This window comes from Monodelphis domestica, chromosome 1, assembly GCF_027887165.1.
Source record: "Monodelphis domestica isolate mMonDom1 chromosome 1, mMonDom1.pri, whole genome shotgun sequence".
Taxonomy (NCBI): Eukaryota; Metazoa; Chordata; class Mammalia; order Didelphimorphia; family Didelphidae; genus Monodelphis; species Monodelphis domestica.
Genome location: NC_077227.1, coordinates 515,191,189 through 515,217,631, shown reverse-complemented (window position 1 = coordinate 515,217,631; position 26,443 = coordinate 515,191,189). Strand labels below are relative to the sequence as shown.

Here is a 26,443-nt window from a genome sequence, read left to right as displayed (position 1 = left end):
AGTATACTTCTTTTTAAAAGACTTACTGAGAAAGCTTCATGAAATTCAAAAACGTCAATATCTTGCAATGTTAAACCTGCTTTTTCTAGCACTTTAGGAGTAGCATATGTTGGCCTGAAAAAAAAAAAGGATAAAAGTCTCAAGACCTTAACTTGAAAGGCAGTGTGGTTTAGTGTGAAGTCTGAGTCAAATCCTGCCTGAGATATACTTACTAGCTTTGTGACTATGGACAAGTTCCTTCACCTTTTTGTGCCTCCTCATCTGTAAAATGAGAAGGTTGGCCTCGTTGGCCTCTAAAGTTACTTCCAGGTCTAGATCTATGATCCTGTTTTTTCCAGGTGGATTATACATCATTCCTCCTCATATGAGCTACACTCTGTCAAATCAAATTTCTTGCTGTTCCTCAAATAGGACAGACTCTGCTGCCTTCACTCCTTTACCCAGGATATTCCATATGTTGGGGATGGCTCTCTTTCCTTGCTTTTACCTCTTGGTACTCCTAGTCCTCTTCAAAGATTAGCTCAAATGCTAGCTCCTAAAGAAAGTCTTCTGATTTTCTAATTGTTAGCACCCCAACTCCCCATCACTCTGTTGTGTATATACATATATGTAAGTATATTTCTGTACATATATATATATGCACACACACATGAATATATATTATAAATCTATTTTGTTTATTTTATATATATTCTAACTCTACTTCTCTGTGAACATGTTGTCTGCTCTTCTCCTCCCACCCCGAAAATTCTGACTTTCATCAGCTATAACCTGAGAGATCAGAAAGTCATGATGGCTAGAATCTATTTCACATGACATCCTCTCAAATGTCATATCAAGACCTCCATTAGGCATTACATTATTGTTCCCTTTTCTCTCTCCCACCATAATGCCTGAGTTTACCTATTAGATTCCTGAAGATGCTAGAGGAAAATATGTGAACACTTGCTCTAATGTGTTAAACTGTGCTTAGAGTTTATCATCTATTAACCCTAAACTGTACAATTTTAAAGTCAATAGGATACAAACACTCAATTTAAGCAGCCCCCCTAACTATCTATGATTGCAAAGGCCCCACACCAGCCTGCCCTGAGCAATCCAAACAACCAAACTGTCACTGGCCATTTGGAGTCTGATATGGGTGAAACCACCCCTGCTCTTTCTTTCCATTGTTTCTTGCTCTCCCTTTCCTTTTCTTAAAAACCGATATTGATAAAGAGAACTCCCAGTGAAGTACTGCCTCTCCCAATGCATCTTTTCTATAACTCCCATGCAAAGAGTTGAAGAGATGGGCCCAAAGTCTCTGGGAGTATGTCCCAAAGGTGAACCTAGACTTTCCTGTCTTAAAGGCTAGCTCTTTCTCCACCACAGCTTACTTTTCCTCTCCATCTTTTGTGGGTCAGTTAATTCTAGCTCAAGTAATCTTTCTTAAATGTCCATCAATATTTCTTTCTTTTCTTAAACCTTTACCTTCTGTCTTAGAATCAGTACTGTGTATTGGTACCAAGGCAGAAGAGGGGTAAGGGGTAGGCAAATGGGATTAAGTGACTTGCCCAGGGTCACACAGCCAGGAAGTATCTGTGGCCATATTTGAACCCAGGACCTCCTGTCTCCAGGCCCAGCTCTCTATCCACTGAAACACCTAACTGTTCCTCCAACTGCATTTCTTTAGCCCCATTCCTCCTCTTTCTTCACTTTCTATTCTCACCAGGGTTCCCAGGACGGATATTTCCTTCATCCTTCTTTGTTTTGCTATAGATCAACAAACAATGCAAATCATGGCTCTTCAGCTTCAGACTAGGATTAGCAAGGAAAAGTTATAAATTTTAAAATGAAGTGAGATAAGGAAGCAATACCCTACTCTCTAAAACCTCTAAAGAGTGTCCCAATGTCTCTTTCAAGAGTTTCCTAGTTTCTAGCTAAGTCTCTTCATGCTACAATTAGGCTTGTTTTTCCTCAAGCACCACCCTTCAATATATAGAGGAAAATTCCTTATCAGTTGTATATAATTTCTGTTTTGTTTAATAAATTTGTTTAATTTTCGTTTTGTTTAATGAATCATAATGGTATTTCATTGCAAATGTTGAGTACTTTATCTGTCCTATAAATTGAAAATTCCTGTGTGCTCACCTGGTAATTTAATCATCACTTGTAATTTTGTTTCTACCAGAAAATGTTAGTCCTAATGCAGGGTTCATTATTGAGCCTTAGGCTAACTCCTATTTATCCTCCCTAAGCATCTGCTGCTTCCTGTGTCAAATGGAGATTAAAGATCCCCTCCTACTTCACAAGGGTCAAAGAAGATGATGATATAAGAGAAAAAGCAGTGTAAATTATAAAGTGCTGTGTACATATAGAGAGGATCTGTGCAGGGGAGCAGACATAGCCTAGCTATGTGACCTTGGGCAAATTATTCTTGATGCTTAGATTTGTCTCTAAGACTAGGTCATAAGCTTACTTACCCCAGTAAAAGTTGATCTTTTGGATCTTGAGACACATACACAAAATCCCTGGGCAAAAAAATACCACGTTAGTCCCATAATAAAAAATAGAAATTGCAGATGTCTCAGTTTAATATTTCATTTTACCTTAAGTATGCCTTTGGTTTATAGCCCAAGGCCAAAGCTTTTTCTTCTGACATAATCAGCATTGCTGAAGCTCCATCAGTCTGAAATAGCACCAGAAAGTTCAATTATTGATCTTAATATTGAGTAATTAGGTCACCTAAATGGGTTCTGTTAGCTTTATTATTTATCCTATTTCTGAATCAGGCAAATAATTTATAGTATCTAAAGATTACTGAGAATGAGTTTATTCTCTGAGTGATGCTTTAATAATTCCATTTAATAACTCACTTCTCTAGTTTCATTAACCATTAAATTACAACTCTTTTATCTGGGAGTTGGGTTAACAAAGAACAAAGAATGTACAAAAATTTCATTTTATCCCTTGGACTCTTGAAAAAGCATGCCTTGTTTCATATATCAGAATCAAAGCTTTGTGTTTTTGGCACAGAATACCATGACTTTTTGTAACTCGACCCATAGCAAAGATTCCCTCAGCAGATTGAAACTTTTCAACCTTATCTTGGGATCTTTCTTTGAAACTGTTCTTTGCCCCTATTATCTTATAGATGGCTTCTTTTCCACTTCCAGGCTCTGTAGTGGTAGGAAGCAGTGATAACAGGAGTGGCAAGAACAGGTAAGTAAATTACAAGCAGGAAGCAGAGGGTCATCACATGTAGAAGTCCCTCCTGAAGAAAGCTCTAAGCTTTTTGTTGTTGTATTAAAATACTTAATTAACTCCCTCCATAGCTCTTCTTTCCCCATTAGAGAAGGCATGATTTAACAAAAAGATATATGTTCATATATGCTTGTTTCTATTTATTATTTCTTTCTATGGAGGTGGACATATACAAGTTATTTTTTAAACTAAATTTCTATTTTATACAATGTTCTCTTGGTTCTACTCATTTCACCAGTTGTAATTTCATGTAGGCTTTGCCATGTTTTTCCAAAATTAACCTGCTCATTTCTTATGATACATTAATATGTTATCACAGTCATATGCCACAACATTTTTAGTCATTCTCTAATTGATGGGCATCCCTTCAATTTCCAGTTCTTTGCCACTGCCGGAGGCCATCATACCACAACTGGCTGACAAGGTCACGGTCTAAGGAAAGGAAGTATGCAAAGCAGACCTCAGAATGAGGGCCCCATGCTCATCCCCCTCTGTGACTTCTCTCCCCAAATTTTCCCCACTAATGGACTTGTTATGATTATTATTCTCTCCCCAATACAGGAGAAATAATATGAGAGCAAATACTTAAAGGATCAATAAATATATATACTCTACTTTAAGGCCCCTAGGTTATTACCCCCAAAAGATTGAAATTACAGAATTAAAGCCCAAAGATCACTGCCCATGACCCCTCCTTTCTCAAGCACTAGACACGCTCCAAGGCCCTATAATAAACACCGGCCAAAAGCTTGAGTACTATAATGAATCTTTTCCTACAGTTACCACTCTAATGAATTTGTTGAAACAGAAGCCAAGTAGCATTGCTAAGCACTTCAAAGTAACACAAAGAGAGCTGCTATAAATAGCTTAGAACATAAAGGTTTTTTTTCCTTTTTCCCTGATTACCTCAGGAAATAAGCCTAATAGTGGTATTGCTGGGTCAAAAGATATTGTTTTATAACTCTTTGGCCATAATTCTCAATTGTTCTCCAAAATGGTTGGATCTGTTCAAAGTTCCATCAAGACATCAATGTCCCCATTTTTCCATATCTCCTCCCACATTTGTCATTTTTCCCTTTTAACATATTAGCCAAGCTGATAGGTATGAGGTATCTCAGTTGTTTTGATTTGTATTTCTATAATTAATAATAATCTAGAACACTTTTTCATATAGTTATGTATAGCTTTGACTTCTTCATCCCAAAACAATCTGTTCATATCGTTTGACCATTTAAGGGAATGAATCATATTCTTACAAAATTAACAAAGATATCTACATATTTTAGATATAAGACTTCTAAGAAACTATCTATAGAAATTTCCCCCAAATGTTCTGCTTCCCCTCTAAGCTACATTAATTTCATTTGTATAAAACCTTTTTAATTTAATATAGTCAAAATTATTTATTTTAACCTGAGAGGAACTGACATTAGAATGACAAAATATCTATCTAAATGCAGTACTTACTGTACTTCAGATAAAATAGTTACAGGTGACTGGTGTTCGGATGGAAGGATTACTCCATTATAAATTCTCCAAGAACCAAAATAATCATCCTGGATCATATTGTTATAGCTCAATGTCATAGTTCCTTGAGTTATGATACTATCTAGTCACATTACCATAAAATCAAAAGAACAGGTCACACTCTTACCACATCATATTTCTGTTGTATCAAATATTGCATCAAAAAAGTCTTTGGCTAGAGTATGACAATTTTTTGTTTAGATGTTGACTATATGTTGGAATTTGAAAATGCAATTTGTTCCCTAAGCTTTCTTCCAAACTGAGCTCCTCGCTTATTTGCAATATATTTTTTACTAATAGAATTTATTTTCAAGTATCTCAGCCCCTTCTGTACCTTCCTCATATCATATTGTCTATTGGTTCCAAGGCAGAAGGTAAGGGTTTTAAAAAAAAAGAAAGAAAACATCATCAAGCAAACAGGTTTATATAGATTATATCCTTATATCCACTTCGCAGTTCATTCTTTGGAGGCAATTGTTCACAAGTTATTCTTCAAATATTAAATCCATAGCTACATATAATGCTCCTTTAGTTCTATTTGTTTCACTCTTTATTATCTCATGTAATTCTTTCTAAGTTTTTATAAAATTAATCTGCTTGTCATTTTTCATGACATAGTAGTATTCCATCATAATCATATACCACAATTTGTTAGCCATTCCCAAATTGATGGACATCCCCTTGACTTCCAGTTGTTTGCCACCACAAAGAGAGCTGCCATAAAAACTTTGGAACACATAGGCTGCAGTATTAAAGAATACTACAACTATCACACTCTTTCAAAGGCAGGTTTCAATTGCATGTTGAATATCCCTACCAGTCAAAAAGTGTGAGAAATGTTGATGAACAAACAAACATATTGTGTGGTTACCAGAAAAGAAGAGTTAGCAGCAGTGACTGTGCCATAGGGTTTAACAAATGCAGGTTTCAGTTTTGACATCTGTTCCAGTGAAGAAGGACGAATGCCATTATCTTTGGTGACTGTATCTTTTCCTTAATGGGGGGGAAAAAAGGAAAGGTTGTTTTTTTTTTTAAACTAAAGGTACACTAAACATCAGATGCTATTTTGTAAAAAAGAGAACTTCAAAAATCACAAAAACATGAAATTTAAGCCAGCCTTAGCCAATTAACATGGGAATTCTTATAAGATCTAAAGAATGAAACTATTAAAAAAAATAAAATATCAGGGCATTTGGGGGAAAATCTAAAGGACTAAAAATACTTTGTTTCTTTAAAAGTTTGGGTTATCAGTAATATAATTTAACCTGTAAGTAATATAATTCAACCTATTATAAATCATATAATTCAACCTGTAAATCAGCAATCTACAAAGAGAAAACCCTATGTCTGAATAGTCCTTACAATGTGCTAGGTACTGCTAAGTGCTTTATAAGTATTCTCTCCCTTGATCCTCAACCATGGGAGGATCTACTATGCTAATCATCTACTATGATTAACTCCCTTTTACAGATGAGGAAAGAAAGGGAAACAGAGGTTAAGTGACTTGTCCAGGTTCAGACAGCCAGTAATTGTCTGAGGCTGGATTTGAACTCAGGTCTTCCTGACTCCTGGTCTGGCCCTCTATAAAAAAGAAATCAAGTCTAACTCTAAGAGAACTTTAATGAGTTCTTTTTGTGTGTGTGCTCTCTTTTTCCCATATTCTTAGATGAATCAAAGGACTCTCAATGAATTTGGCTGAAGGTATGCACATGCCTATAACCTGTTGGCCTAACACCATCATCAATATAAGTACTTTCAAACACTTGCTTGTTTCCAAGAACCCTGTGAGATAGGTAAACTACAAATTATTATTCCCATTTTACAAATAAGAGGTTAAGTGCTTTGGCCAAAGACTTACAGAGAATTTTGAAGGAGCCAAAACTCAAGCTTGACCAGAGCTGTAAGTCTTTGGTCAAAGCACTTAAACTCTTAACAGGAAGCAAGTAAGCATTGTAAATGAAGAAGGGGCCAATTAATGGGTTATTACAATCCCAAAATTGTGGAGAAAAACAGAAATGAAATAGAACTCTTCAGCTTTTAAAATACCAACATGAGGAATTTCTGGTGGGACTGATATTTGATAGCCCTCAAAAAAGAGATTTGTGTTGAGGGAATAATTTAAGATTCTGTAGCTAGTTCTCACTTTGAATTCTTATATAAGAGAAGATTCAGATTGTTTTCACCTGGAACCTTGAAGGCGATAATGTCAGTGAGAAATCCTTGTTCCTGGGCTTCCTTGGCTAACTGGTGAGAACGAAGGGCATACTCATCCTGTTCTGCCCTCGAAACAGAAAATGCAGCAGCCAGTCGGTCAGCAGAATGGCCCATAGTCTCACTGGTTGAGAACTCAGCTACAGCAGGGAGCTAGGAAGATGAAAATGATGAGAATTAGGAATTCTGATGACCACTGACAGTAGTCACATAGCATTGGGGGGAGGAGTCCCACAATATGACTTTTGCTTATTCTCTTTGGAAGAACTATAACCTACAGGCTTTGTTGGTTGTATTACAAATGAAGAAACAAGAAGTGCTGTAAAAACCATAGCGTATGTACTGTATGTATTCTATGACTTCTATGACAATCCAAACCAGCACCTACACAATGAAGTCCTCAGTATCTACAATTTTTTTGCATGTTTAAATAATTAAGTTTTCAATATGGCCAACAAGTTCTTCCTTCATGAGTGTTCAGCACACTCATAATTCAACCTTTATATTACTCCAAAGGAACATACTTGGCAATCAGAGATGTTACATATCTTACCTCTGGAGTTAAGAAATTCAGTCTGAATTTAGAAGCTAAAGACAGTCGCTGACCCAGGGTCTTGGCCTTATTAAGCTCAAGCATCAGTTTCCTCATCTTCCTAGAATGTCGTATTGGGACATCGGACATTAATTCCACACCACCTGCCACTATTACATCATACTGGCCAGAAGCAATCAAACCAAAACCTATAGGAGTGAATTAATAATGATGAAGTGACATAAATTTCTTATTGTTAATGTATCATGAATTATTTAAATTTTTATTTTTTTAATCTGATCTGAAATACCAAATACCATGAGTATTTCCATATCTAAAGCAGAACAGAAAACTGTACCTATTATTTACAGCTTGCATTTTAAAATATATAATAAATGCAACATGGATCTTTTTAAATGGTCCTGCTTGTTTGTTTCTTTCTATTTTCTTCTGTGCATTTAAAAAAATGGTATAATAACATTTTTTCTTTCTTCATTTATGGAGATGCTGTTATTAGTTTCTTTTTCCTCTCATCTACCCCAAAAGTTTTAAAAAGACAAAACTAAAACCCCAATAATAAATATGCATAGTCAAGCAAAGTAAATTCCCACAATGGCCATGTCCAAAAATGGTTGCCTCATTCCACTCCATGAGTCTTTCACCTCTCTCTATAAGGTGGGTAGTGTGTTGTCCATGGTCACTGAAATTGCTTACCAGGAAATTGTAAGGATCAGCGCAATAGAACATGAATAACTAAATATGTTCTCTTTCCAGAGCTAGTCAAGCTAATGTTAAAGATACAAAATCAATTCAACACACTAATAAAAATGTGCTTCATTGAGCAATAAACTAAGAAAAGTCACCTCAATTATACTAGTAGTCTATCCCCCTGCCTCTCGACAATATTGTATTTAGACTAACTCAGACACACGGATACCTAGTCTATTCAAAAATCTTCACTGAAGATGACCTACAACTTTTACTTAACTTGTTTAATTTCAATGTTTAGTGATCCTTAATAGTCAAGAAATTTTTTCTTATGAAAAACTTGTAAAAATCTCTTCAGTGATGTAATACTATTATTTCTTTTTGCTCTATTGGATGCTGAGAAACAGAGATGTTAAGGTGTGAAGGGCCTATATTGGCAGGTAGAAAGCCTGAGCTCTAATCCTGGCTGGGTCACTAGTAAAAACTAGTGAACCTAGGTAAATCATGTAATTTCTTTGGGCCTTGACTTCTTTCTCTGAAATAAAAGGAACTTTAAGGAAAATGCTAGTGCTTATTGGATGTTATACTAACTAGTGGTAGTCTCTCGGTGACCGAGAATGACAATTGTCTTTGTGCATTATCATCTATTGATGTACCCTCATGTGGCTTTGAAGTCCAAAGACTGAGGTGCAAAGTTTGTGGCACATGGGGTATTTATACTAACTATAAATCAGAATAGGTGGCAAACATCTATCATGGAAGCAGATTTTTGTATAGTTAGTGGACCTAGGTTCAAATTCTGGTTCTATTACTTACTATCTGTTTGATATTAGGTAAGTCATAGGATTTAATGATGGATGGAAATTTAGGTAATAATAGCTGACATTTTGACTATGCTTTATTTAGTAAGATTTACAAAGTGCTTTATTTAGTGAGAATACTGAGGCCCTGATGGTTGTAACCTTGCCCAAGATTACACAAGTATTAAGTTATAGAACTAAACCAGGACATCTACAAAACTAAAGCTAGGTTTTTCAATAAACAATAAATCATTTTATCTTTTGTAAGCCTTAGTTATTTCATTTAGAAAAGGAAGAGATTCAATCAGATAATCTCTAGTCCTTTTCAGTTCTAAATCCTATGATCCTTATCTGGAATCTAGCAGCCAATGTTGTAATCCCTTTTACAAGGTCAGTTTAAGTTCGGTTACCAAGACCCATTGAAAAGAAACTCCATCATATTACTGCTAACATTTCTTTTCTAGTTAACTAGCTTCTTTCCAGTTTCTTCTGGCTTTAGCTCTGGCTTTTGGAGTCTAGGGTTTTCCCATTTGTGAATTCTGTCAAGTGTAACCTTTCACCTTTAGTAACTAAGGCTTACTCTATTCATGTTTTGTTCCTTACTTGTCTGCTTTTAGCTGACTGACTTGGCTTCTTCCTTACTTTCTTCCTAACAGGGCCTGAATTAACTAGCAGCTCTGCCCTAATTTCCTTCAGACTGGGACTCTATTTTCATTCTTCCTGGTTGCCTCTTACTATTTTTCAACCAGACTATGTATTCCTCATATCCAGTACTGAAGAATATTCATTAGGTAACCTCATGTGAACTGTACCACTATGCTTGGTGCTGAGACCAAAACAGAAAGTAAATAGCTCTTTATTTCTCAGTATTCTTATCTACCTCTCTAAAAGACCCTGGGGATCTTACAAAATGTCAGTGTCTGCCAATGTAATGCCACTGAGCCGATGATGAAGTGTATTTTTGTTTCTTCTCCTTCAGTGGCAATAACATCAGCAATTGTGATACCCACAGACCCTAAGCCTCCTTACCATGTAAACACATATTGTTTAAATTAATAAAATTTTTTCTCTTAACAAGATATGCTTACTTTATCATCAAATACTTGTATTGACTTCTATTATGTTCAAGAATGATACTAAGCCAGGATATAACAAAACCACTGTTCCCTTGGGAAGTCATGTAGCTCACTTATCTCATCATCTGCTCTAAAATTCCATCTCTCAGTTAAGAAACTCAGAATTTTGAAAAATATTACTAATTACCAAAGACATAGCTGTTCAGATAGCACTGAATCAAGGATAAACAATTTTTCATTTGTGACAAAAATGCTCTTGGGATGATCTGAATTATCTGGATCTCTTGTCAACTCCCCATAAACGTGTCTTTCTTGCTACTGCTTCTCACTGTTGCATGAGATACCCTTTGCTCATGCTGCTTATCTCACATCCTATACCATAAAATGTTACCAACATGTTTATATTTTAACTACTGTTGCCCTAAGCTCAGATCTCTCTCTACTTAATGAAGAAATCAGTGGGTTGTTAGTTAAATAAAGAATTTTTAGGTCTCCTTATATTTGATTTATTTCAGTAACACTTTCTTAGGAAATTTTGCTAGTCTATAGATGTGTTTATTTTTTCTGTTTTCTAATTAATCAGATTTCCCTCTTACTAACTTCTGATTACCTTCCCTAAATTCCTTCTACCAACAAAGATTGCTACTATTCTGTGATTTACAGTCTTAATAATTTTCTGTGGGTGACACATGGAATTATCGGTAAGAGGCAGAACTTGAACTCAGTTCTTCATAACTCCCTAGCCAAAAACTCTATATTTAAATTTAAGGATTAAAAAAAGGAATAGGAAGAAAAGGAATAGCAGCAGTGTCATCTAGAAGATAAATTTTATAACTCATAATTTTTAAACTCTAGTCTTAAGTTAATTTAAAAATATTGGTGTTGTTTTAGGTTTTGCTTAACAAATTCTGCTATCTTAGACAAATCACTTAATTTCTCTTTAAAAAAAAAAAGAACCAGAAACAAAAACAAGGCTTTTGATTTTTAAATTATCAGCTAAAAATTATGGAATTTGTGAGTATACCTGTTGTCATGGCTTGGTTGGAAGAGATGCAAGCCATAGTGACAGTGTGAGAAGGAATCTTGTCTGAGAAACCAGCTCCAAGGGCAGCCTTTGAAAAACACAAAGAATAATTATTTATTTGTTTGTTTGTTTATTTAATTTAGGATATTTTTCCATGGTTACATGATTCATGATCCCTTCTCTTCCCCCTCCCGGAGCTGAAAGGCAGTTCCACTGGGTTATATATGTGTCATTGTTCAAAACCTATTTCTGTGTTATTCATATTTGCAGTAGAATGATCTTCTAACATCAAAACCCTAATCATAGCCCCACTGAAGTACATAATCGATCATATATTTTTCTAATGCATTTCTGCTCCCACAGTTCTTTCTCTGGATGTGGATAGTGTTCTTTCTCCTAAGTTCCTCTGGATTGTCCTGGATCATTGCATTGCTGCTAGTAGAAAAGTCTATTACATTCGATTGTGCCACAATGTCTCTGTGTACAATGTTCTCCTGGTTCTGCTCCTTTCACTCTGCATCAATTCCTGGAGGTTTTTCCAGAGGAACAATTATTTATAAAGAAAGAACCTGACACTGTTGACCATCCTCTCCACCTCTTGGATACTTACTACTTTCTAGTTTTTATGACACTATAATCTTCTAACTCTTCTCCTCTGGGTTATCTTTTATGTCATGCCCCATTAACTGTTCAAAAACTCTCAAAGTTCAAGCCTGGGACCTCTTCTTTCTTCTCTCATTATCTATTGGTGAACTCATCAGCAGCTAGAAGTTTAATTACCATCCCAGAAGGATTATTTCCAGATTCACAAATCCAACCCAATTCTTTCCCCACCAACCTACTATTCCACATTTCAAAATAGATGCCCCATAAACATTTCAAATTTAGCATGTCTGAAACAAAATTCATTATCTTCTCCCAAAAGTCCATCCTTCTTCTGAACTTCTTTATTTCTATTGAGGGTATTAACATCTTTTCAATCACTCATGTTTGCAACTTCAGAATCATTTTCATCTTTTCTCTTTCTCACCTGACATAGGCAAATAGTAGTCGATTCTTAGAATTTCTTTCTCTACAATATCACTTACAGCTATTGTCTTCTCTCTATCCATACCCCTTTTCAGGTCTTCATCATTCTTTCCTGGACTATTGATAAGGTCTTTTCTTGTATCAGATTTACAAACCTTAAGACAAAATGAAACACCCTTGCCTTCAAGGAGCTTACATTCTATCAGGAAAGACAATATGTAAATATGTATGTATGCACATAAATACGAATAGAGGCAGGTACGCAACTTTGTATGTAGATATATATCATATATATCATATAATATTATTATAATTTATAATTATACATATATAATTATAAATTATAATTATATATATATATATATATATATGAGGTAATGGAAGAATGATAAAGAAAGATTTCATGTAGAAGATGGCTGCCAAAATGAATTTTTTAAAAAAAGTTTCCTAAAGTAGCCAAAGGGATTTTCCTCAAGTGTAGCCCTACTGTATCACTCCCTACTCAATAACTCCTAATGGTTTCCTTTTGTCTCTAGAATAGGACATAGCCTGGCCCCCAAATGCCCTTCCAGTCATATTATTCATAATTCATTATATATACATTCATACTACATATATACATATACATAATTTACACCCTTTAAGGTTTAGTCAAGTAGCCTTCTTGCAGTAATTTATATTTGATACTCTTTCTCCCAACTATCTCTTTGAATTGATTGGCCACAGTGTCTAAAATGGACTCTCTCCTCACCTCTGATTCCTGTGATGATTGGATTTAGCTATCTCCTGATTGTAACAATGAAGATACTTAGCTCTTCCTTTATTGGGAAGATTGAATTTCAATCCACAATCTATTTTTAGATTTTAATCCCCAAAAGCTAGTAATTCAGTATTTGAAGTATATCTACCCATTTTAACTACAAAAAGGTGTTAACTAACTACACAAGGTGAACTAACCAAAACAGATGTTAAGTAACCAAAAAAGGTATAATCTAACCAAAGAAGGTGTGAACTAAAGAGTGGACAGTCCTAGAGAGGAGCGTCTGCTGAGATTGGTAGATGTGAAATTTAGGGGAGGTGACACAAGAGAAACAGATTTTTAAAAAGAGGACCAGAGGCCAGAAGAAGAGATTCGATATTCAATTTAACTTAGATCGAGGAACTCTGACTCAGAGTTAGACAGTCAGTCACCCAGGCATGGAGTGAAGGATCTCAGTCACTTGGAGCTGGAGGGAAGACAGACACTTAAGGAGAGACTGGACAATGGACATTCCCTGTGGAACTGGACCCCTGGAGGAGCTCATGCAGGAGACCTCAGACTGCTTTCCTTTTAGACAGTCACCAATGGTGAGTGAAAGGCTGACTTAGTAACCTGCCTTTAAGGCCAATCTTGAGACTTTTTTCCCCAATTAGGGCCTTAGAATTTCTACCTGGCTCAGAGGAAGCCAGAGTTGTCTCTCTCTCTCTCTTATTCCTTAATATCTTCCCTCTATTGTATGATAAATTCTTTATTTTAGTAATTCATTTTGGGATTTAGTAATTAAATCCCTGGTGACCACCTATTATATATTCAGTCCAACCATACTTCCTTCAAAAAATCAAAATCCTCGATTTCCTTAAAAAATTAGCTCAAGCGTTACCTACTTCATAAAGTCTCTCCTGAGTCCCTCTCAACCACTTGCTAGTGCCCTCCCTGCAAAAATTACCTTGTATCTACCTCCATGGTGTCTCCTCCAATACAAAAGAAACTCTTTATGAGCAGGGACTGTTTCATTTTTCTCTCTGTCTCTCCAGTGCCTGGCTCAGTGTTTGGCACAGTGTCAAAGTCTGTTTTCTTTTTATGCAAAACTTGCTTAATAAATGTTTGTTGAATCCCAGTAAGTGTCCATGAGTCATTTCAATTTTTAATAAGTACTGCATCTGGAATGCTGAATCAACACTCTAATCTAGGGCATATAGCCCAATTGGCTGAGAGGAGTTTATAAGTCAATTTTGGAGAAGACTGAAATAACTACTTGTACTGAAATACAAAGCCAGAAAGATAAATCTCCATTATACAAAGTGAGACATCTATTATAGATCAGTAAGGGATAACAGAACTTCCAAGTCTTGTTCTCCTGAGTTTCCAGTGATAAACCATGATGGCACCATGCCAACTGGTATAAAGTTGAAACACATTAGGAAGTTAAAATTAAACTCCTGTGAGTTTCCCTCATGTAAGTGTCCTCCGATCATGGAACCATGTGAATCAGTAAAAATAACTCATTAACTAACACTGCCAAAAAATGCAAAAATAACATATTGACAAGATAAGCAAAAAAACAAGTTGGGATATATGTTTCTTTTTTCAAATTATTGGAATGTCTACCTAAACTTCAAACTTGGATTAATTATAGGGATTATCATGCAGGAGTACTACTACCTAAATTCACCCCTTCCCATAACCTCTATCCTTCCCATCATGAGAGGCAGACAAAATATTTTCCACATCAGCTGAGATGTTAGGCAATGTTTCTTGTTCCTTTTTAAGACAACATCCAACTCTGAAATGTACACTAAAAGGACTGAAAACTAAGAGCATGATTTGGCTTGGCCAGATCAAAGTGAGGAATTAATTAACCTTTAAATGTTTATGCAAAAGCCTGTCAGTTTCATATAATTAGAGTTATTTATTTTATCTTATGTAAATGGCATCTATCCCTTGAGTTAAAATATATCTTCTACCCCATTAACTGCAAAAAAATATGATCTGCTTCTCTCCTACTTATTTATGGAAGATTTTTACTATTAAAATAATGAATCCTTCTCAACTGACAAATGGTCAAAGGATATGAATAGACAATCTTCAGAAAAGTAATCAAAGCTTTATATAGTCCTATAAAAATTCTCCAAATCAGTATTGATTAAAGAAAGGCAAAATAAAGCATCTCTAAGATACCACCTCACACCTATTAAATTGGCTAATATGGCCAAAAAGGAAAATGAAAAATATTGGAGGGGATGTGGGAAAACTGGGATACTAATACACTGTTGGTAGAATTATGAACTCATTTAACCATTCTGGAAAGCGACTAGAACTAAGCCCAAAGGGCTATAAAACTGTGTATATCCTTTTATCCAGCAATACCCCATGTGGGTCTGTAGCCCAAAGAGATTTTTTAAAAAGAGAGAGAAAAGGGCCTGTTTGCACAAAAATATTTATAGCAGCTCTTTTTTATGGTGACAAAGAAGTGGAAATTGAGGGGATGTCCAACAACTAGGGAATAGCTGAGCAAGTTTAAGCATGTGATTATAATGGGATATTACTGTGCTTATAAGAAATGATGAGCAGGATGATTTAAGAAAAACCTGGAAAGACTTACATGAACTGATGCAAAGTGAAGGGAGCAGAAGCAGAACATTGTACATAGTAACAGCTACTGTATGATGATCAACTGTGAATGGCTTAGCTAAATGTCAGCAATATAATGATCCAAGACAACTCCAAAGGATTCATAATGAAAAATGCTAAATACCGCTGGAGAAAAAATTGATTAAATCTGAATACAAATACTATTTTTCCTTGTATTTTTTTCATGGGTTTTAAAAAAATGTCTTCCATAACATATGGAAATATGTTCTGCATGATTGCACATATATAATCTATATAAAATTGCTTACTGTCTTTGGGGACAGATTTTATTTTTAGGTTTTGAAAAATGAATATTAAAATTATTTTTACATGTAATTGGAAAAATAAAATATTAATGAGTCAAAAATAAAGTCATGTATTCACTTCAAATGTATAGTATAAAGTAATGATTGGTCTAAGTTTAATTTCTGCTGGACTACTTTCCAGTTTTCCCTGGTTTTATCTTTCTTAAGTCATTTATGTATTCTATTTTGTTAAATTCTGAGTTACTGAGATCTATTGTTTCTGATTCTCCCTTGCCCAGTCTGCTGCTTTATAATATAGTTTGAAATCTGGAAGGGCTATTCAATCCTCCCTTCTTCTATAGCTTTTACTTTTCTAAATGAATTCTGTTATTATTTTATTAAGTTGTATACAGTATCCCTTTGACAATTTGATTGGAAGAGCATTAAAGCTATAAGTTAACTTTGGTGGCATTGTCATTTTGATTATATTGGCACAACTTAATCACAACAAGCATTAAATATTCCTCCAGGTATCTAAATTGCTTTCTATTTCTTTAGGGAATACATTGTATAACTAGATCTATATTGTGTGCTTTGGTAGATTGATCTCCAGATATTTTATACATTTTGTAAGTTACTTGAATTTAAATTTCTCTTTTTTATTATTATTTCTTAGATTTGCTATTTTTATTGTATTTATCTATTATATTTGCTATATAAGGACTATACTTTTCTCATAAAACTATGATAAAGTGCTTTCTTTCTTAATTTTTGAGAATAATTAGCATTGGCACTAATTGTGCTTTAAAAATTTAACAGAATTCTCCTGTGAATTCATCAGTTCTAGAAGATATTTTCTTTGGTATTTTGTTTACAGATAGTTCTACTTCTTTTTTTCTCAGATGGAATTATAAGATCTATATTTGGTGTTCTATTAGTTTGGGTGTTTTATAATTTTTGAATATCCATTAAAACTTTTATGTCACCTCTATTCCCTTCCTTGCTCAGGTTTTGTTAGAACAGTACTGGGGTCCAGAGTATTAACATACATTAAGGATTTTAAGAATAAATATGATTTAACACTTGATATCATTTTATTTTCAAGTTAAATAAACTTTATAAACTTTTCTTAAATGTGAAAATCAATCATCTGAAGATCAGGTTCATTGTCCAATGAGACTTACTACCAATACAGCTTTATTTTACTTACCTCCCTAGCAACATTGCTTGTTTTCACTTCCTGGATGACTGTACCATAGACAATATAATCAACAACATCCTTTGGAATATTGGTACGATGTATCAAGCCCCTGAAAGGAAAAAAAAAAATCAGAACTATGTGTTCTATTCTTAAAATAATCCTTAGCTCTAGCATATGAATACTGGGATACAGGAGAGTACCAAATGGCACTTTTCCCAAATGGGAAAAATTTCATGCTGAGATAAGTCTATGACTGTAGGAAATAAGGGAAAATGTTCTGGTGCCATTTAACATTTCAAACAAAATGTTCCACAGAATATAAATTCTTGGAATTGAATATTTAAATGAAAATAATATTAAATACTACTAAGCAGCTAGGTGGCACAGTGCATAGAGTCTGCATAGGGTCTGGAGTCAGGAAGACTCAACTTTCTGAGTTCAAATCAGGCCTCAGACACTTACTAGCTGAGTTTGAATATTCCTGTTTGAGTTACTGCATGCTTGGTATCTTCATTGGTTCAATTCAAGAATCTACTTTGTGAACACACTGAAGGGGAGTTTGTGGAACCTGACAAAGGACAATTACATATTAGATCTCCAGCTGCCTGAGTTAGCTATAGTGTAAGGGGAGTTATGCCCTACAGCTGGATCCTGGAGCACAACAGCAGTTATAACATAGTTGACATAAGGTGATGACCAGTGTGGAGTAACTCCCTCATACAGAATATCCTAAAAGCTAGTTGTTTTACTACAGTTTTTTCAATTCAGTTAAAAAAAAAACATTGATTAATTAAGCAACTACTATACAAGGGATTGGGACTATAAAGATAAAAATTAAAAAGTCTCTACCCTCAAGGGGCTTATTGTCTTATTAGGATATGGGCTGGAAACAGAAAATATGACATCTACACAGACAGGGAGAGGACATTATAAATGCTTTTTGTAAGAGGTAGTACTTTGGCAAAGCTCTGAAGGGGACTAAGGTTTTAAAGAGGTAGAGGAGAGGAGGGGAGAAGAACAGGTCTAGGTATGGAAGATATGCAAAGACAGGGAACCTGGGATAGAATTTCAGCTCCAAGGAACAGCAAGATTAGTTTGGTTTAAATATAGAATGGGAAAAAAGGAGGGAAGTAAAATAAGGCTGGAAAGACAGCCACGGGCTAGATTATAAAGGGCATTACATGGTAAAGTGAATAGGATGAACTTTATCCAAGAGGGAAAAGGCCTCTGAACATTCGTGATAAGGGTAGTGACACAGTTGGATCTGTGCTTTAGGAAGACTATTTTGATAGCTATATGGAGAAAGGACTGGAAAGGGGAGAAATTGAAAGCAGGATGGCCAAGTAGGAGTCTATTGCTAGAGTATAGTCAAGAGGCAATAAGGATTGGAACTAGGATAATAGTTGTAAGCAATGAAGGGGAGGGGGCAATATGTTGTGAAGGAAGAATCAGCAGACCTTGGAAATCGATTGCATAGAAACAGAAGAACTGTCTTTTTTGTTATAGTAATTCTAGAATTATACTAAATACACAGCATTTTTGTTGGAATGAAAGAAAGAAAGAAAGAAAGAAAGGAAGGAAGGAAGGAAGGAAGGAAGGAAGGAAGGAAGGAAGGAAGGAAGGAAGGAAGGAAGGAAGGAAGGAAGGAAGGAAGGAAAGAAAGAAAGAAAGAAAGAAAGAAAGAAAGAAAGAAAGAAAGAAAGAAAGAAAGAAAGAAAGAAAGAAAGAAAGAAAGAAAGAAAGAAAGAAAGAAAGAAAGAAAGAAAGAAAAACACATAAGAAGGAGAAAGAAAAGCCTTACTTACTTAAGTGCTGCTCTGGCCAAATCATGTGGCATCAGATCTTTGTATCTGGAGAGAACAAAATACACCAATTCACCACCACAGCCTGTTATTTTTAGGAGATAATCATGTTTCTATTTGTGATTTTTAAAAAAAGAGAGCACACATTTATATAGCCCTCTCCAATTTACAAAGTCTTCTCATTGAACCCTGGAAAATAGGAACCATAAGTATTTTTATCTTTATTTTATTGCTGAGGAAACAGGTATGTGATAATGGGAATAGATATGATATGAGAAAGTTCCAGCTCCTACTGAACAACTATATAAAGAATTAACAAAAATGCTATTATATACCTATGCAATAGTTTCTTTAGTCCCCATCCCAGGATGCCCCTGCACTGGGTCCTACTCCCCTGATTGGTGAGTTCCTGGCCAAGACCATTCATGAGGAGTCCCAGTCATGTTCATCTTATTCCCAGTTCAACAATCTCAGAACTTTTCAACCTCTTTACCAGCAGCTCTGCCCCCAAACAAGGACCCACCTCCCTCTTCTCCCTTTTTCAGATCCTTGATTATGTGTCCTCCCCTATCAGAATGTGAGCTCCTTGAATGGAGGGATTGCCTTCTTTGCTTGTATTTTGTATCTTATAGTGCCTAGGCACAGTGCCTGGCACAGGGTAAACAATAAATGTATTGTCTATCATTATTAAGCATGGAACACTAAAAAGTGCAGTTTCAACGTTTTCAGGTAAGGTTCTGTGTTTATTTAAGCCAACATTTCCTTCCATAAGTTTGTACTGAGAGACTCAATGACAAGATGGTTCATGAAATTCTTGCAAATTCTCTCTGGGTCAGAGAGCAGCCAATAACTCTGTAAATTTCCAAAACTAAACTACTCTCTTCACTCATAGAAGAATTTGATAAAATCTAAATTATGCCAACATTAAAATGCCAAAACTATAATTGTGTAACCTTTGTTGCTCTATTCCATCCACACCCCCAAACCCATCCACACACACAAACATACACATACACACAGCTTATCAATTCATTTGCTCCTTCGCCTCCTTAGGCCCATTTCTAAATGCTTTTGTTGGATAATTCTCAACCTCTGTTTTGGATGATCCTTCCCAATAACCACTCATACTGAATAGTAATTTATTCCAAGCAAGCAGGAAAAGAAACCAAAATAATTTATTCTGTTATTTATATTCCCTTCAAGGGGAGAGGTAAGGGTTGTATAAATAACTTTACACTGTTAAATTCTATGTAATTCTTTAACCTATATCACTGATATGGACTTTTGCAAAACAATCATTCCAAGCAAAATATAGTAAAGAAAGTAGTTCTTCCTCTAATCCTATCCTCCAGACAGCAGCCCAAAATATAATCATAAAATGTTAAGGAGATGTTAAACTGAGACCTATTCCCAATTCCTTTATCAGATGTGAACACCTAGAAATTAATCAAAAAAGAAACAATTTCATTCAAAAAAAGTCAATTAGTCACTGCCATCTCTGAGGACTTTAAATAGCTAAGTCTTGAGGAGACAGAGAAAGTTTAGAGCAGTTATAAAATGATACTCTCATGCAGATGAAGTAGAGGGGATAATTTCTCTCTTTTCTCTCCCATCTTTTCATCTTCCATTAGCAAAGACATCTAACAGCAGAGAATTAGATACCTCATTCATCATTTGATTCCTCCACAAAGGCTAAATAAACTATTATGAAATAAAAGTCTGAAGTAATCTGCTGAAACCAAGTGTTAACATTTGATGAACCTCGAATTGAACCAAAGTTTAAAAAAGCAATCCCTTGACCCCACCCCTACCTGAAGTCAGTGAACCATTTGGAACAAGTCCTACCTTGGCATATAAAGGAACAGATCCTGAGAATGTTCAGTCAGTGTCTAGCTACTCCACACTGTCCTGAGGCCCAGTGCTAAAAGAAAGAGCCCACCTCCTCCTGCCAGAACTGTATCAGGATTTGTGACATTGGAGTATAGAAAATGTTCTTGTGAGAATTCAATATGATGTTCCACATAGTGTTTTCATGGTAACAATAAGTGCTATTCAGATACAATTTAGATGAAATGGGCTTCCATAAGGTATCCTAGAAATTTAACTAATACTTACAACATTGTTTCTAAAGGAAAATGAGATTGTTGTTTCCAAACTTTTGACTTCTTAAGCTTAGAACACAATACGCTTGTAAGACAAGAACTTCCTACCCTCCAAAACCAGAACAAAACCTGATAAATTACTCTCTTAGTTGAATCTGAACAGTTGCATTCAGCTAGTTGACTTTTCTCCATAGATTTTTATCTACTCCTCTCTGACCTAACTAGGCTTCTTTTACTGAAAAGAAGAACTAGTAAGATGAACAATCTGAAATCATTATAATTTAGTTTAATTTGCTCCATTTCACTCTGGCTTCCAACAAACATCCTGGAAGATTTCTGTCATAGGTGACCTAGAAAATGTCAGAATTCTATTCTTTCTGGGTATTTGGGAATTACTTCATTACATTTAAAATTTTCTTAAGACATCAGTCCACCACCAACAGCAACCAATTGAGGCAGTCTTAAAAAAAAGGATGTAACATAATTGTTTCATACTTACGAAGTGCCAGACATCAGAAAGGGAGTGCGTACGCCATCTACCACCACAATGTTCTTTACATTAGGCTTGCTTAAGGTCTTCTTAGTTTTTGTTTGTACAGCTTTAAGACAAAGTTCAACAATTAACTAAAAGATCCATTAGCAGTATTTTCTAAGAATCTTAAAAGAAATCATTCGCCAAGTATTTATTAAGCATCTATTACATGGCAAGGCATTCCAACTGCTGCAGGAGATACAAAGACAAACCCTCAAAAAAGTTACATTCTATCTGTGGAGACAACACATACATATATAAGTAAACACAAAACTAACACAAAGAAAAATTGGTGTGGGGGTGAGGAGGAAAAAGGGAGAAGGCAAAAAAAAGCATGGAGGAACTATTGAGTGGCCCCTGAGCTGAGTTATGAAAATAGATTGAAAGTATTCTAACAGTTGAAGGTAAAGAGGGAGAACAACTCAGGGGAATAGGCAAAGGCAAGGAGATGATAAATAGAGTGTATGAGGAAACAGGTCCATTTGGCTGAACTCTAGAATGGACATCTCAATCAAACAATCAACAAACATTTATTAAGAGCTACTATGTGCCAAGTACTGTGCTAGAGATAGAAGTACAATGAATTAAACAACCACTCTTTTAAAGGAATATAAGGCTGGAAAGGTAGATTAGGGTAAATGTCAAATACAAGTTAAATTTGATACTAGAGGAAATTGGGATTCACCAGTGCTTGAGTAGGGGAGTCATATAGTCACATCCATACATAAAGTTGTATTTGCCAGTTACCCAACTACTAGATTATTTAAAATACTTTTTAACTTTCTTTTATGTCTTGCCTTCCTACTGGATTGTTATTTCCTCAAGGACAGAGACTACTTGCCTTTTCATATGTGTATCTCCAGTGCCTAGCACAGTACATTACACACAGCAGGTACATAATAAATGTTTATTGACTGTTGATTGACTAAAATAGCAGGCTAGGAAGTTGACTGAAACACAGCTATGTTTATAATAATTCTAAATAAAATTCAACACTGAGGAAAGGGGATGCACCTGAAAACAGAGCTAATGCAAATAGGCAGGGATTCTTGCTGAGACAAAGATGTTTATCTTTATTCAGTGCTCTACTATATATCTCTTATAAAGCAATCTATTCTTGCCCTTTCTATTAGAATGTTAAGTTTTCCCCCTAATTCTTATTGATAGCTTCTATTTTTATATCATCTTCATTTTTAAATGTATCTTTCCCTCCTTTTTGATGTATCATCTTTGAAGACAAAGGATATAGAAAAGAGAAAAAAAAAGAATTTTTCTCCATGTTTCAAATTCATAGGACTACCCCTCTCCAAAGAAGGATTAGAGGTAGAGGCACACAGTAGCAAATGACCACAGTAACCTGGGGTTTGACAAACCCAAAGATCCAAGCTTTTGGAAGAACTCACAATTCAACAAAAACTTCTGAGAAAATTCAGGCCTAGAGACAGGAGGTCCTAGGTTTAAATTTGGCTTCAGACATTTCCTAGTTGCATGACCCTGAGCAAGTCACTTGACCCCCATTGCCTAGCCCTTACGCACTCTTCTGCCTTGGAACACAGTATTGATTCCAAGATGGAAGGTAAAAGTTTTTAAAAAAACAAAACAGAAAAACATCTCATAATCTTTGGGATTATTAACCAAAACATGGTTCTGTGTTCAGAACAACAGACTCTATAGCCCTGATATTTTGGGGCCTATTGAGAATATATCTGGATATTGTATTGTTTCTGGGCATTACATTTTAGAAATAACATGGACAAGTTGGTGTGTATCTAAAAAGGGGCAATGAATTTTCCAATCTCCAATTCTTCTCAAATGTGATGGTCCATATGACATGACATTGACAGTTTCAAATTCCTAAAACATATATTATAACAGTTTGCTCCCTTTCTCTAGAATCTACCATGGTTGTTACTGTCTCAGTAAAAAGCTTACACACACAGAGTATGCACACTCTCCTTTATCATCTTAAGAAATTAGTAATATGTACCCATCTACCACTAAAGTAATATTTATGCCTTTTTATAACTTAGAGGTGACCTCTGAGGTGTGTTCTTTGGACTTGACCACTATAACTCATATGCCTTAAAAAGGCAGAACTTTGATAGAAACACTAGAACATTGATGGCAAATCTTTTAGAGGTGTGCCGCACCCCCCCCAAGTGCTGGGTATACCCCCCAGAGATTATGTACTGTGCCCCCACACATATTGAGTGCCAACCTTATCTCACTTCTCCTTCCCCCACACAGGGGAGAGAGGAAGCACTCCCATTGGGCTACTGGGTGGAGGGGGGGGGTGTGAAGTGAGGAAAGTACTCAGCTAGTGTAGAGAGGGTAAGGGGTGTGGCCAGAGTGCTCTGCCACCTGTGAGCTGCCCACCTTACCTCCTGTGAGCTACCATTGGCTGCTGGGCAGAGGGGCAGAACATGTGAAAAAAATGTCCTCAGGAGCAGCTTTGCCTGAGTCCCTCTACCTTTGCCTTTCTAGTAACAAACTTTTTTTTGCTGGGGGGGGGGGGTGTTGCAGCTGTGTGCCCACAGAGAGCACTCTGTGTGTGTCATCTTTGGCACTCATGCCTTAGGTTTGCCATCACTGCCCTAGAATGTCCCTTTGCCATGCTGGTCCCCTTCTCTCATTGGGGAGCTTCTTCCAGGACCCCCATTTTGAGGAGAGATTCAGGCCAGCCATGCTTCATTCTGCCTCCCAGCTACGCTTTTAACACTCTGGGCATGCCACCAAGGCCCTGTAATGATACCTAGCCTGGCTCTGCTTTTTAAATCCCTTTTAGGTATGATTTCTTTCATTAAAATGTAAACTTGTTGAGGGTAGAAACTGTTTTTCCTTTTTTGCTTGTATTTGTAATCTCAGTGCTTGACGTGGTGCATGACACATAGTAAATGCTTAATAAAAGTTTGTTGCTTGTCAAATGTTTTATGCCAATGGAACACATGCTCTAGAAAGCCTTTGAGTTTGTTCAGGGACAAATTCTGTATCTGCATTCCAGACACTGGCTAAATTTAGTGAGTTTATTACTAGGCTTGCTAGTTTTTTGGTCATAGAAACTCTCAAAGGTCATCAATAGGCAGAGGGATTTGATCAGCATAGATTGTAGGAGTACTCACACTGATTATAGTAACAATATAACAAAACATATGTACAAATTACTTATATGCATATAAGCAGATATATATTTAATGATCTATTCAATTCAACAAGCATTTCTTAAACACATAAGGACTGTAATGGGTACTTAAGCCATTCCTAGCCTGCTCTCCCTCTAGTAGTTTCCTTCAAGACCGTACTCAAATATTACTTTCAGCTTCTTTGATCCCATCATCTGGTAGGCCAGCTCATCCTCTAACTACCTTGTATTCATTTTGTATATATTCTGTATGAACATATACATATACACACATACATATATATTTATGTCTCTCTCATTAGATTATGTGCTTCTTGTGAATAGGGACTGTTTCACTTTTGTATCCTAAACATTTAACACAATCTGGAATAGAGTGGGTAATTAATAAATATCTATTGATTGAATAATTGGTATATTTGAAAGCAAAAATAAAATAGTCCCTGAACTCAATGAACTTAGTGTTTCCTACGTGGGTATTCTTCTATCAAGACAGATCACAGTTTTTTTCAGATGATTTGATGACCCATCTTTGAGAAGTAAGATCCTTAGAATTCAGCTAAGCTAGTCCTTAGATGACAGAACATTGTCAGGCCAAAATTTGAAGCTTTCCTAGCTTAGTGGAAATTGCCAGAATTTGCACCCTCCTGGTAAATGCACCTCTATTCTATAAGCTCAGAGTAGTTCTATAAAAGGATATGATTAACTCATCTAAGTTTGAAGATGTATCACAGAAAACTGGTTACTGAGTAATCAAGTTTTCTGGCCACAATTCATGAAGACAGTCTACTGAACTGTGATCCACAGGTGGGTCTTTCTGAAATGTTAATAGCATAAGACAGAATTGCTAAGTGGCAAATGTGTAGCTAGGTTTATATAAGATGGTAGGATCCAAATACAAAAAGGAGTGCTTGTTTGTGTAAGATGGTAGATATGTGTTAAATAAATGACAGTTCACCCTTTTCGTAGCATTCTGAATGAACTTCCTTTTGAAAAGCACCCCAGTTAACAGAAGCCCCACAGATAAGAAATTGAAATGGACAACATGTAATCACAGCTACAGAAAAATGAAGTGAGCAATGAACCAGGATAGCAATTTAATAACATGAAAAAAAAAAACCAACAATTTTGAAAAACTTTAAACTCAAACAAAGCAATAATCAACTATGGTTTCAGAGAACTGAGAATAAAGCATGTTATTTACCTCTTGACAGAGGGCTGACAGATTCAAGGACCAAAATGAGGCACACATTTTTGGACATGGTAATTATAGGCTTATTTTGCTTGATTACACTTGCTAGAAGGATTGCATTTTTTTTTTCTTTTTAGGATGTGGAGCTTGAGGGCAATGGGGACAGTACTGCCCCAAAATAGAAAAGAGACTCACTGAAGTTTCCAAAAAATAATGGACAGAACAGAACAGAAGAAATCCATAAAGAAGCACAGATAAAGCAGATAGCTTTGAAAGTGATATGCTAAATTTACTGTATACCTTATTTTCTTAAAGCAGGCTGTTTAGTATAATGGAAATTCACGGTTTCATATATAATTCCATATTTTCAGTTCTACTTTTTATGTGAGAATACTTTTGGGTTTTTTTGGTTGTTGCTGTCTAGTCATTTCAATAGTGTCTTACTTTTCATGACTCCACATGGAGTTTTCTTGGCAAAGTACTAGAGTGGTTTGCCATTTCCTTCTCCAATTCATTTTACAGATAAGGAACTGAGGCAAAAAAGGGTTAAATGACTTGCCCAGGGTCACAGCTAGTAAATGTCTGAAGCCAAATTTGAACTCAGGAAGGCAAGTCTTCCTGATTCTAGACCCAGCACTCTATCCACTACATTATTCAGTTGCCCATAAAATTCAGAGTACAAAATAATTTTT

At 35.7% G+C, this 26,443-nt stretch overlaps 1 protein-coding gene across 5 annotated transcripts in view; it reads right to left on the bottom strand.

Annotated features, from left to right (window-relative positions):
- HADHB (hydroxyacyl-CoA dehydrogenase trifunctional multienzyme complex subunit beta) overlaps positions 1-26,443 on the bottom strand; it is a 44,677-nt gene that overhangs the window by 5,386 nt on the left and 12,848 nt on the right. For all 5 annotated transcript variants that reach the window (XM_056813145.1, XM_016423478.2, XM_056813147.1 and 2 more), the window contains exons 4-13: positions 21,391-21,490; positions 18,793-18,837; positions 16,997-17,096; positions 11,122-11,209; positions 7,535-7,722; positions 6,954-7,134; positions 5,642-5,763; positions 2,589-2,668; positions 2,463-2,510; positions 27-114 (exon numbers count right to left, since the gene is read on the bottom strand). In XM_056813145.1, the coding sequence (XP_056669123.1) occupies positions 27-114; positions 2,463-2,510; positions 2,589-2,668; positions 5,642-5,763; positions 6,954-7,134; positions 7,535-7,722; positions 11,122-11,209; positions 16,997-17,096; positions 18,793-18,837; positions 21,391-21,490 (1,040 nt within the window). The remainder of the gene's footprint in view (positions 1-26; positions 115-2,462; positions 2,511-2,588; positions 2,669-5,641; positions 5,764-6,953; positions 7,135-7,534; positions 7,723-11,121; positions 11,210-16,996; positions 17,097-18,792; positions 18,838-21,390; positions 21,491-26,443) is intronic.